The sequence below is a fragment of the Quercus suber genome, unplaced genomic scaffold, assembly GCF_002906115.3.
Source record: "Quercus suber isolate HL8 unplaced genomic scaffold, Cork oak 2.0 scaffold_50, whole genome shotgun sequence".
NCBI classification, from domain to species: Eukaryota; Viridiplantae; Streptophyta; class Magnoliopsida; order Fagales; family Fagaceae; genus Quercus; species Quercus suber.
In genome coordinates this window covers 1,421,150-1,435,253 of record NW_027069515.1, presented here as the reverse complement: position 1 = coordinate 1,435,253, position 14,104 = coordinate 1,421,150, and the positions used below count along the sequence as shown (strand labels likewise).

At 34.7% G+C, this 14,104-nt stretch overlaps 1 protein-coding gene across 1 annotated transcript; it reads left to right on the top strand.

Annotated features, from left to right (window-relative positions):
* The first annotated feature begins 13,189 nt into the window (after positions 1-13,189).
* On the top strand, positions 13,190-13,759 carry LOC112034975 (uncharacterized). Its single transcript, XM_024067804.1, has one exon. The coding sequence runs from the start codon at positions 13,190-13,192 to the stop codon at positions 13,757-13,759; it is 570 nt and encodes a 189-aa protein (XP_023923572.1).
* The last annotated feature ends 345 nt before the right edge of the window (positions 13,760-14,104 follow it).

Here is a 14,104-nt window from a genome sequence, read left to right as displayed (position 1 = left end):
ATGCTATAGTGCCGGTACATACATCTATTATTAATAGCACCATGATCACACGGTGTTCATGGAATAGAGCACCATTTGAGTTTTGATACTTCAATCCAACAAGGGCAAGCAGAAAACTAAAAGAAAACCCGAACATAGCAAAAAATTGCTTGAAGAAACGGAGTTCTTGCTCAGATCTGGACATAGAAACATGAAAATGCCTTAGATTTTAAAAAAGATAATGTGTAACATATTATTAAAGGGTGCAAATATAAAAATTAAATGAAAATCTGTTTCCATTTTTTTTTTGGGCTACGTTGCTAAAAGTGTACAACATAGCATATTTCCATATGTACTACACCATAGTGAAATGTTTTGGTGTGTGTATATATATATATATATATATATATATAAAATAGGGTGAAGATAGCTTGAATTTTTAACTAAAGTTGGATAAAGATTGTGAAAACTTTATCCCATGTTCAAAGATGTTAGCTACTTAGTGTATAAAATCTTTTAATATTGTGCCAAAAGTCTAAACTAAACCTTGGCTTAGTAAATCCCATTTTCTTAAAAAATTGGGATTAATTAACTAGCTTTTAACAAATAATCAAATATGTTTTAGCAAAAGGTTTTAAAAGAAGTGTGCAACAGTTAAATAAACACTTTTAATTTTTTAAATAAAAAATTAAAATTTATAAGTTAATACAAATCTGGGATAAAATCTAATATTTGTTTTGGATCGACAATATAAAAAGTTTTGGGAGTTAAATACATCTTTATAATAGAAAATAAACGTAACAAGAAAAAGAAAAAGAAAAAGAAAACAGAGCCATTTCTAATTCTCTAGCATGACTCTCAAAATTTATCCCGGCTTAACATCCAAAGGTAAAATCTTTGGATCTTATGTAAAGTTCCAAAAGTTTTCACTTTTAAAATTACAAAACCTAACACTTAAAACAGGGGAGAAGAAGAAAGAACCAAAAAGAAAAATACTTTGAAGGAAATGAGAAAAAAAAATTCAGGGCACTAACCCATTAAAAGCCAGAATATATGTAAGATTAAACTACAATTTGTCTGCTTATTTGCTTCAAAATATCATGATCATAGTTTATGCACCATGTAGTACAGGCTTGTAGCTTGGTTGGGTTGCCCGCAGGTAGTTCAACACACTGAATCCAGGCCTTATTATGTGCCCGCAGGAAGCTCCAATCTAATTCTTGAACAAACAATAAAAGAGGCACATCCAATTTCTCTTTTCATTTTCATATCTATCATTAAGTACAATTTAATGAACATTAATTGAAGGCACATAATAAGCAACCAACCTTATTTAGTGAAACACTTAAAAAGGGAAAATGATCATGTAGGTTTAGGAGCTAAAAACGTCTTGTTTGTTTAAAAAAATTAGTACTAAACCATGGAGCTTCAAGTCTTTGCACTAATAGAATTCATGGCTAAACAGAGAAATGTAGAACCAAAAAACTAAAGCAAAGAACTTTGTACTAACCTTTCAGAAAGAAGATTGCTCAAATTGTTGCTGTCCATCCTGAACTGAGTGAGGAATTCAGGAATGTTCGGAACAGGGGGAGATGGAGAGGAGAATGAAAATGGTTTATCAGCTGTGTGATCTGGTCTTTTTTGCTTGCTTCCATTGCAGTTGAAAGAGTGGGGTATTTATATTTGCTTCTTGGTCATTTGGTGGACCATCTCAAAGAAAACCAATAGAAAATTCCTTTTGAGTCTGCATAATCTGCAATCTGTATAGACAGTATAAAATCCGAATTATACGGGAGTGTACCAAACGGCTTTGGGCGAATTTGTTTTTTTGATTCGGTAGAAAAAGTGAACCATTCCAAAAAGACATAAGGATACTCATATAGTCATATATTAGTACAACATGTGCTTTCTATTTGTTTACGGTATCCATGATTCTTTATGATGTCAAAGTCTCATGGTCTGATACTAGTTTTTTTTTTTTTGATAGAATATTAAATCTATAAAAAAATTAAAATTTCCAACAGTTAAATGAATCTTAGTGAGATTTTTCATTTCTGTCTGTTTTTATCTTTTTTTCTCTGAATTTGTCCCAAGGTCTGCCATACCAAAGTACAAAATGTTTAAGAGTATTATAATAAAAGTAATTGCATGGATTTAATGATTTATCATTTATCACTAAATCAAAAAAAAAAAAAAAAAAAAGTAAAAAACTCACTATAAAAAAAAAAAAAAAAAAAAAAGTAAAAAACTCACTAGTGTGATGAGTATGTGCATTTTGATTTTGATTTTAAAATATTTTTTCTTCTAAAAAAAATAGTATTCAAATTTAATTTTATAGTATTTTTTTTTTTTTAGAGTTTCAACTTATAGCGTTCACTCTTGATGATAGCTCTTTTATCATTAGACCAAGATATCAATGAGTTTTTGGTATAAAGAATTTCAACCTATATCTCTTATTCAACCATCAGAGATTTTACCAATTGAGCTAATTAGAACCCACAATTTTGTAGTATTTTTTTTTGAGTAAATTTTGTAGTATTTCTTTGGTGTAACACAATGCATAGCTTTTGCAGGGCCAACTCAACAATTATGGGGGCCTTAGGCGGAAATTTTAAGTGGATCATTTTTCTAACTTTAAAGTCTAAACTTGCACAAATAAAAATTAATTTATTATATGGTTCAATAAATTAGTATCACTATAGTACAAATGAGTTGATATAATATACATCACATTATTAATTGGTGTGATAATTTATAATAATGGATAAAATAAGAATTTACATTAAAAAAAATGTGATAACTTATTAATTAGTGTGGGACGAGGGGGGAGGGGGGTCTAGCTGTGAAGTTAGTAGTGTACTCTATGGGCTTAGCTCAAGGCCTTGTGATGTGTTGTGGCTTGTGGACAATACTGCACAATGCATATAGCATTGTGCAGTTTTGTCCTATCAGGTAGTGTGCACATAACATTGTGCAGTCCTGTCCTATCAGGTTGTGCGTACTGTTATTGTGCAGTGTTTTACATTCTAGGATATATTGTGGCATTTTTAATGCATTTTATTGACCAATAAAAGTACTTAATTTTTTTTGTAATTAAAATATATAGATAAATATATTATATATATAAACTTTTTTTTTTAACAAGTGGGGCCTTTTATATTTGGGGGATTTAGATGATTGCATCAATTGCATCTATTGTTCAGTCGATCCTAAACTTTTGAGATCAATTTTGCAGGTAGGTTAAGATTTGGTATTGCCTTTATTGGTTGTTATAAAGAGTCCATTCTTTAAAATAAATTCTAAGCCTTGAATTATGTGTAAAAAATAAGCCAGATATTCCATTCTCAATTCTCAATTAGGAGCAGTACCAATTTTCAAGCTATTCTTTTCAAGTGTGACTTCCCTGGTTGTTTCCTAAATCTTGCCTATGTGGCTACACGTATCGAAACCACACCACGGTCTTTTAAAAGGAGCCGAATGTTTGGGCTGTCCGAATTTTTTTTGTTTTAGTTTGGGACGCGGTCGTATTATTGGCTTTGTTTTTTTGGCCGTATGCTCTTCTAATCTTTCTAGGTCATCGTCAAGAAAAGAAAATTACTGACTTTACAATAAAATAAAAAATAATATATATTTCTTTTAATTGAACAAACAAGAGATATAATTTCCTTAAAGTAACTCTCTCCATTTCTCTCATATTTTTGGTTAGATGTGCGAGGTATAGCACTTATTTGATTTTTAAATATTATATGTCTCATGTCAAATTAAAAATTAGGGGAAGTAGGAGGATTCAATGAGAGGGGATCTTAATCTATAATTGCCATTTTTTAGAAACATAATTGCCAATTTATTTGATGTTCTTTTATCATTTTCTCTCATTTTCATTTTAATCTTTAGACATCTAAACAATGGAGAGTACTTATCCCCTATTTATATTTAAAACATCCAAAAAATGGTAAGGGGTAACCATTCATCTCTTGTCTTCTTATGAACGGAACCATGATTTTATCTTTAGGGGGCCAAAACATGAATACATTTTTTTTGATCTATCAATGTTAAAAATATGAGAGATGCTACGTCTACAACATTTCTACAACATTTTTACAACAAATCACAGGTGGTTAGTTGTTATTGGTTCAAATTTGAAATTAACACTAAAATTACTTTTTTGTCCTAATAATAACAACCAGTAACAACCTGCCACTTAGGATTTGTTGTAAAAATGTTGTAGAAATGTTGTAGACATATCATTTCCCTAAAAATATAGGACAATGATAATTAGTCAAATTTTGTTTGAATCAAATACTAATTACTGTTTGATCCATAAATGCATTTTTTATGCATAATTTAAGACGACAATAACTTGAAATTTAAAAATTTAATTGATGATATAATCATTGATTTTTTTATTTTCTTGAAATTTTGCAAGCATGTAATTAGAAAATGCAATCTAATGATGGATTTTTCAAAATTATCATTAAAAAATAGATATAAGTGGAGTGTGAAAGGTTTCTTTCCATACTAGATTAGTTAGAAATTTTGTCCAAAAATATATCAATCAAAAGACACAAGTATATATAAGATCATTTTCCATTTTGTTGGGAAAGCTAGTTTTAACTGAATATATGGCTAGAAATGCTTGTTCTTGATTTTATGATCCTTACTAGCTATAAATTTTTTGAAATCCAAATGCTAAACTAAATTGTGATTATAATGGTAAAGTTGCATTTTCAACGGTCATTTTTCTTGATTTATGAAGCATTACAAATAAATATTGTTTATCAACAATCAAATATTATCAGTTCTAAAGATTCATTTGCCTCTCAAGGATTAAGAAATCTGTTAAGAATAAACAACATCGTTGCTTGGTCACTAGACCAATGTGTGTAAACATCATCTCATGCCCCATGGTACATTTCCACTTGGGTTTTTTAGTAAGCTCCTAGGTACGATTAGCACATAGCAAGGCATGCCACTACTCGACCTCATTACCACGATTTCTACGTATTAGGAAATATCTAATTGTCATTGATTGATGACGAAAAAAAGGTCCCAAACAATACTCTTAGAGTATTTTATAATCTTCAACTGGTTGGGTGACTTTTTCCTTATTTATGCATTCTCTTTGACCCAATTTTGCAATTTGAATTAATATTTCTTTTTGGAGTGTTTTGCATTAAATCTTGTAATGCTATATTTTATTTAGGATAGGCCCATATATAAATTATTTGTATCACATCTCAATAAGATTTAAGCCCAAATATTCTCAAGAAAAGAAAAAGAAAAAGGATTTAAGCCCAAGCTGAGCTTATAATTTTTTAAGCGCTTGAACTGATTTGTTAGATTGAAGCCCAATTCTTTTTTGAGCCCATCAGACTCATTATGAAAAATTGAATTGCATTTGAGTGTGTATTTGGATCTGTCTGAGCATTCATGAATGTTTACAGCTCAAACTCATCCAATCAGGTTAATGTGAAAGGCAAACCGTCTCGAATCCAATTGGGCCATATTTTCAAACAGAGGTTATTCATATTCTGTTAATGCAAACATTACAAATACATGAACTCCATCCATTTAGTGTGCGTGTGAGAAGAAATTAAGTTAAACTTTATGTCATTTCAGCCACTTACGTCTATATCTCATTGGGAGTCAGCATGAGAGATCAATTGGATGTTTGGAATTGAAAATTCTCTCAGAACCAGTTACATAAAATGTGGATGGCATGAGAAGTACAATTTGAAATTGATCCAAGAAATTCTTGACTGCAGTTGAGAATCTGTTCGTATGAGCCATAAACTACATATATGAGGATAAACACACATATAATAAAGACAAACCATCCAAAGGGAGGGACAAGGATCAAAAGTAGCAAGTCAGATGCAAAAGCTCCAGAAATAAGACACACTTTTGAAGAAAGGGATATATCTTGGGTTGGAAGTTTGTAGCATTGCTGCTGCCAATGCTGTAGTATAGGTACATACATCAATTGTTAAGAGTAACACGATTGCACCATGTTCGTGGAATAAAGCAGCACCTGAGCTTTGATACTTCAATCTGAGAAGAGCAAGTAGAAAACTAAATAAAAAGCCAAATAGAGCAAGCAATGCGGTGAAGAATCAGAGATGTTCTGGCTCACTTCTAGACACACACACGCATAAAAAAAAAAAAAAACAATAAAATGCATCAGATTAATCAGAGATGTTCTGGCTCACTTCTAGACACACACACGCATAAAAAAAAAAAAAAACAATAAAATGCATCAGATTTTGTGCAACATATATTTATAGGGGGCAAATATAAGAATTAAATGAATATTTGTGATATTTCATTTGATTTTTAGGGATAGGTTACTAACAAGTGTATTCATCAAAAAAAAAAAAAAGTTTACTAACAAGTGTGTAACTTGATATGTTTTGGTATGAATATATAGCACAGTGAAGATGGCCTCAATTTTAAATAAAGTTGGACAAGAATCGTGGAAAACTTATCCTATATTAAAAGATGCTAGCTACTTTATGCATAAAATCTTTTGATGTGCCAAAAGTCAAGGCACAATAAATTAAGAAGGCCCTTAATTGAGTGAATCCCGTATTCTTTAAAAAATTGGGGGTAATTTTACATTCTATCATGAATTGAATATGTCAAATAGGGATGGCAATAATATGGGGTGAGGTTAGACTGAATACAAAATTATAAATCACATGTCTCACTTTTTGTATTCCACTTTATACTCCATCAATCATAACTTGTCATGTATTCAATTAATTTTTCTTATAAAATAACAAAAAGTTTAAAATGGTGAAGAAAATAATAGAGACATGGTATACCACAATTGGTAGAATATAATGTGGAAGAAAAAAAATGGGACATAGTATATATTTGTATTCTGAGTGTCTCGTTCGCACTTTATAGAAGGGAAAACCCGAGCGAGTTTGGTTACGGTGAGGTGTTGGGTGGAGGCATTTTCCATCTCTTATATTTGACTCTGTCACTAATGATATATTCCCTCTGTCCCAAATTGTTTGTCTAATTTTAAAAATCCAACTTTTTAAGGGTATATCATTTATTGTCTTATCTATTGTATAAAGAGATATAAATTTTCAAAACTACCCTTAAATAAATTTATCAAAAAATTGGAATACTAAATGTAGGGGGAAAAAAGGCCAAATCTAACATAGTGGGCCAAGAGCCCATATGAGGATTACTGTGCGTCCGAAGAGAAGGAGATGGTAAGGGCAAGGCCCATCTGGAAGAGGGACCCTCATAAAGAAAAGTGATTACAATCCAAAGATGTCGCCTTTTGTCCGAAGAGGTTATACTCCTCTGACGCGAATAGTATGTATCAATTGAACGTATAAAAGGTTAAAATGATCTTCCGAGGACTCCTCCTGATCAAGATAAGCTCTGAGTATACTTGGAGACGATAAGGATGAAGAAATATCTGAAGAGAAAGCTGCTATCACCGTATTTAATGCTCTGTAGCAACTTTTCTGACCGCATTTATGTGGAGAAGACCCCTGAACAGTATATCCTCACCTACCGCCACTCACACAGAGTTAAAGGAGATGCTTGACATGACATATACTTAAGTAGACTCACGGATGAGGTATAAGTGGACGATAGAGATGAGGAGAAGGGAGGTTATATAAAGGAAAGAAGCTCCTGAGGAAGGGGGGATAGAAAAACAAGAGAGAAGAAAAGAATAAGAGCTTTATTGTAACCCTAAGATCTGTATTCACCACATAATCAATAATATAGCTCTTCGGACACCCATTCTTCACGTGTAAATTCATATTGGTTTGTGCTTAAGGGTTGTGATTAGTTGTTGTCGATTCCATAATTAACCTAGCTTTTTCACCCATTCTCTACAAATTCATTGTTTTGGGCTTGGGTCACAAATCCTAACCCTACACTAAAAATCTGAAATGGTTTTGGAAATAAAATAGGGGCACAATAGAAACATTAGTAAATTAATGAATTTTAATTTTAGAATCATGACAACATTTTGAGACATCTCAAAATGGAATAAAAGATAAACAAATTAGGATAGAGTGAGTATATGATACAGAAAAAGTGAAGGGTGGTAGTGAGCACTGAGATAATAAACAAGTATGTTTAGATGATAATAACATAACATAAAAATTATATTATAAATAAAAATCACCAACTTAAACGTATAAATATGAGAGAGAGAGAGAGAGAGAGAGAGAGTAGAATATACTTATATTTACGTTCTGTTTTGGTCAAGGTCTGGACCCCATGGTTTTTTGTTGTTTAATAAAACTCATTTATTTAAAAGATAGTATTATAAAATATGTTTTTCCAAAGTCAGACATAAATTGAAGACACATAAACAAAAATCTTATTTAGTGAAACATTTACAGGGAACCGATCCTGTAGGTTTAAGAGCTAAAATCGTCTTGTATGTTTAAAACCCACATATACATGTCCAAAAGTTTACATTAAAACTGGCTTGAATGAAAAATTGATAAAACTATTACCTTGTAATTTTAGTCACTAAAATGTCTTTTTTTATTTATTTATTTTTATTTTTAATACTAAGTATTTTTTAACATACACATAGGGAAAGAGGAGAAGGTATTTAAAAAACTTATAGTGATATATATCCAAAAGGGTTTTAATCACTAAAATGTCAATTGATAAAAGTATAAATTTATACTTTTAATTACATAACTTCTTTAATGAGTCATATAATTTGTTTAAATAATACACATACATCATTTTATGAGTTATCACAGTAAATTTAGGGAATTTCCTCAAAATAAATTTAGTACACAAACTATATATATGGACCTGTATCATTAAAGAATTCATGACAAAAAACCAAAACTATGTTAATTAAATTGTTAACCAACAGAAACGGCCGCTTAATACAGCCACATCAGACACGAGATAATGAACCGGTGTCGCAGCATTGAAGATGCGAAAGCTGAAGACATTCATGAACCCCTCACGACGTCGTTTTGTACAAGAGTGTCATAATATGCGTGGTTTAATTATTTCACATATGGCTCCCATGTTTATTCGGTTATGTGATCCTAACGGCTAGTCTGTTATGATTGTAGAATTCTGTTACAATTGCAGAATCAGATTACAGACTTCTCATAGAAATCACTCACTCTAAGCTTCTCCTTCTCTCCATGTTTTCTCTCTCTCTTTGTTTTTCTGTTATCTTCAACCTCTCTCTCTCTCTCTCTCTCTCTCTCTCTCTCTCTCTCTCTCTCTCTATATATATATATATATATCCTTCTTCTTTGTTGTTGCAGTCTGAAAATAATGTAAAATCTTTGAAACTAAAGAAAATTAAGAACTTTGTACTAACCTTTCAGAGTGAAGATTGCCCAAATTGTTGCCATCCATCCTGACTCTGAGCGAAGAATTGAAATGGTTTTAGCAGCTCCTTCTAATGTTATGTGTGTTCTCTCTGGTCTTTTGCGATAGAGAGAGTGGGTCTCTATCTTCGACTATTTGTATAAATGGCTTCCTGACAGAATTTATCAACCACGCGGTCTCCATATTCCTGCGCGCAAATAAAGTGGCTTCCTTCGAGAAATTATTAGGTCTTGAAGACTGCTAACAAGTTCTTCTCTAACATCTCAATTAATAAAATATTATTATTTATGTAAATATGACATCATCTGATAATTTTATCGTTTATTTTGTTATGCTACTTAAGAAGCTCACTCGCACTCATTTAACATTATCTTATTGGTTGGAGAAACACACGTCAACCGTACTGATAATTTCACCTTCCCGTGTCTCTATCCTGCGCGAAAATAAAATGGCTTCCTGCACGAAAATATCAACCACGCGCCCTACAAGTAGGTCCCTATTATTCACCAATCTCACGAGTGCGTTCAAGTCCAACTATTCCACAACGCGTTGGAGTTGTCCCCGTGAACCCAATGTTCAACGTCCACGTAGAAGGTCCACTCGGATTTGGAAAAAAAGAACTATCTTACTTCCCAAAAAAAGAACTTTCTTATGAAAAAAAATCTCTTTTAAAAAAATATATAAGTAATAATAAACTGTATCCTTATCAAACAATTAAATTCTATGCACTAGTTATATATTTATTTAAAAAAACATGTAAATAATAAATTGTATGCTTATCAATCAAACAAAATAAATTAAATAAATTAATAAAACCATAAAATTTAGCTATAACTTGCTATAAGGACATTGAAAATAAGGGCCTAACTTACCTAGAATAGTGGTATCTAATCCTTCAAATCACGTCCAAACAATAGAATTTTTAAGAGAGTGGGTCTTGAACGGTTTTAGACCCCTTAAACCAACCAGATTAACCTAGTTAATTAGCCAAGTGATTAACTTAGTCAATTTATGCAATTCTAGGTTATCACAAGCATACAATCATATCAAGAATATAAAGCAGCGGAATAATAAATAACTCAATGATATGACCACTCAGGAAACCACACGATAAAAACCTGGGGAGAATTTGACTTAGTTATCTTCAAGGTAAACTTGAATCTACTATGCGAAAGAATTGAAGTTCATACAAAAGGACTTACAAGCTCCCCGCTTGACTTCCTAATGCTACCCATCAGTAGAACTTACTAACATGACCATGTGCAAGCTCCGAATCCACGGACTCCTTCTTTCTTAGATTTTCCAATCAGCTACAAGCACCACACTTGTTATTCTTTAAGCTCCAATGGCAGCAACCGAGTTGATCATCAAGATGTTGATACTATCTCTACCTTGAAAACCTTAAGTTTTGTGTAAAGGAAAGCTCCTCTAGATCTCACAAGAAATTTATACAAAACAGAAAAGTATGAGCAACAACACAACAGGAGCAACTCCAAAAACGTGGCTAGGGTTTTGCCTTTTATACCTAGGGTAAAAACAGAAAACCCAAAATGTTTAATGAGTTAGGGCTGAGTTGGAAAATTCTACAGAAAAGCATTTTGCTCGAGATTCGATCGATCAAGTCTTTCTTTCGATCGATCGAGCCAAGCCGAATGCACCAATGCATCTGCAGCCTCTCGATTCCAACTTTACATGAAATACACTACTTTGAGCAAGCCTAAACAAGACTAAAACATAATGTTTTGATCATGGTTTGCCAATATTATACATTAGAGTTCTAAATACATAAATTCCTAAATCTTTAGAACCTAACAAACTCCCTATTTGGCAATCCGTGACAAAATACAAATTAAAAGCTCAAAGTTTACAAAGTAAAAAGCCCTTTACAAAAATAATGCTCATAAACACTAATGAGGGGTCCAAGAAATAAGTAAAGTCGTCCATCCCTGAAGGATGATGTCCAAAGACGATCCCATTGCCAGCAAAGTGCGAAGGGGGCTGCCCGAGCAACCCGACCGAGGCGGCCGTTACGACTAGCAGCCATAAATACCAATACCGTTGAAGATGTACCGGTCAAATTAACACCTTGCACAAGCGTTACGAACTCAAGCAATTATGGTCCCATAATGACAGAGCCAACGGCTAAAAGGGCACTGAAATGACCTATATATACCCATAAGCAAGATCCAAAGAGGGTATGAAAAATCATATAACTTTATTCTCATCTTAGTTTTCTCTATTTTATCCTGCTTGCTAAGCTTCTCTAACTTTATCATCGGAGGCGGTGTGGTCAGCACCCCATTGGTGATTCTTTCTTTTTCTATTTTGTTGTATCTTAGGGCTGATACAAGTAATGGATGATCTTTATCTGGACGAACATCTTCACTGACGATCTCAGCATCATCAGTTTGGCGCCGTCCGGGGGACGAAATTCTTGAACAATCAGTTCAGGGACATTGTTTTATTACAACAAGATGGAGTCCAGCTCTAATCCTGATCCCGCTGCATTGGCCCTACAAATCCAGGCACTTGCAGCCATAGTGGAAGAACTCACCAAGCAAAATCAAGAAATGAGACAGCGGTTGCAACAGGGAGATAACCACATAGAGGTCAACAAAGATGAAGACGGAGACAGTCATAGGAGACGCGCCAGCTCTCCTGACGAACCAAACCCAAGTGTCCTTAAGGAGATGAGGAAAGAGATGGACAAGTTACGAAATGCAATTAGGGGAAAGACGGATCTAGGACTGGACAAAATTGTCAGGAAGTCTGACTTGCCTTTCACTACAGCTGTCCAAGAGTGCCCAGTGCCCTCCAAGTTCCGCCTACCCCAGCTCGAACCCTTTGACGGGCTAAAGGATCCGTTGGATCATCTCAATACTTTCAAGATGACTTTGGGTCTTCAACAACCCCCTGACGAAATCCTATGTCGATCATTCCCCACTACCCTTAAAGGGGAAGCCCGGGAGTGGTTCACCAAACTGCCTACGTCGACTATTGATAATTTCGAACAACTAAGCAGTTCTTTTGTTCGTCACTTATTTGGTGGACAACATCCAAAGAGAACGGTTGATTACTTGCTCACGATCAAACAAGGTGAAAAAGAAACTTTGAGGTCCTATGTGACGCGCTTCACACGAGGAATGCTGGAAGTGGACGAGTCAGACGATAAGGTGCAACTTACAACCTTTAAAGTTGGGCTAAAGTCCAAGGACTTTGTGGTTTCTGTGGCAAAGAATCCCCCTAAAATGATGGCAGAAGCGCTTTTACTTAGGCTTAGAAATATATGAACGCTGAAGACGCCCTGGTAGCTATAGATGGGGCAGAAAAGACGAAGGATAAAAAGAAGGACAAAGAGGACAATCGTAGGGGGCAGAAGAGAGATCGGGCTGAACGACGTAATGACGACGGGAATAGACAAAGAGATGATAAGAATCCTCGGCAAACGAAATTTACACCCCTAGTGATGCCCGTCGATCAGATCTTGACAGAAATCAAGGACGAGCAATGTCTCAAGTGGCCCAGACCACTCCAATCGCCAACTAGTGTACGCGATAAGAGAAAATATTGCCGTTTTCACAAGGACCACGGACATTACACAGAGGATTGCCGAGATCTAAAGGAGCAGATAGAAGAGCTCATCTAGAAAGGAAAGCTTCAAAGATATGTGAAGAGGGGAGAAGCCACCAGGTATAATAAGAAGGATCAGCATGGTGGATTCCAAAGAAGTGAAGATCAACCACCTCGTCCGCAGAATGCAAGAGGAGAGATAAAAACCATCACCGGAGGACCGTCAATAGGAGGGTCGTTTAGATCCCTCAAAAAGTCATACCAAAGGCAAATAAACAGTGTTCACAGCATGCCTCCCTCAAAGCAACTACGGACGAACCAAGGCATGTACTTCTCTGAGGAAGATGCCCGAGGAGTGAAGCAACCTCACGACGACCCACTAGTCATCATGATTATGATTGAGGACTTCAACACAAGGAGAGTGCTAGAAGATAATGGGAGCTCAGCGGACATTATTTACCTATCTGCCTCTCAGCAATTGAAGGTAGACCCAAAGAAACTTCGTACCTTTGAATCACCTCTCGTTAGCTTTAGTGGAGACAAGGTTTACCCCCGTGGGATAGTGACGTTAACGGTCACAGCTGGCTCATATCCGCTCCAGGTAACCAACCAGCATAATTTTCTGGTTATAGATTCACCATCGGCTTACAATGTGATCATAGGACGGCCCACACTAAACTGCTGGAAGGCTGCCACTTCCACATACTGCCTGAAGGTAAAGTTTTTGACGGAACAGGGAATCAGAGAAATAAGAGGAGACCAAGTTTTGGCAAGAGAATGCTATCAGGTCGTCCTAGCCTCGAAAGAAAACCATACTTGGACAATCGAAGATAAGACCCCCGAGATTGTGGAGAAGTAAGAAACAGTGGAGATGGTCGAAGGGGATTCATCCAAGACGACTCAGTTAGGGACGAATCTAAACCCAACGACGAGAGAAGGAATTATTAATTTCATAAAAAATAATCTCGATGTATTCACGTGGAGCCACGAAGATATGCCTAGGATTCCGGTAGACATCATCCAACACCGTCTGAACGTAGACCCAGGAAAGAAGCCCATCCAGCAGAAAAGAAGGGTCTTCGCCCCTGAACGAAACAAAGCGGTCATGGACGAGGTAAATAAATTGCTTGCAGCGAACTTTATTCGAGAAGTTTATTATCCAAAGTGGTTAGCAAATGTCGTCATGGTGAAAAAAGTGAATGGG

Coding starts and splice junctions, on each gene's coding strand:
- LOC112034975 (XM_024067804.1), top strand. CDS start 13,190: ATGCCTCCCTCAAAGCAACTACGGACGAACCAAGGCATGTACTTCTCT.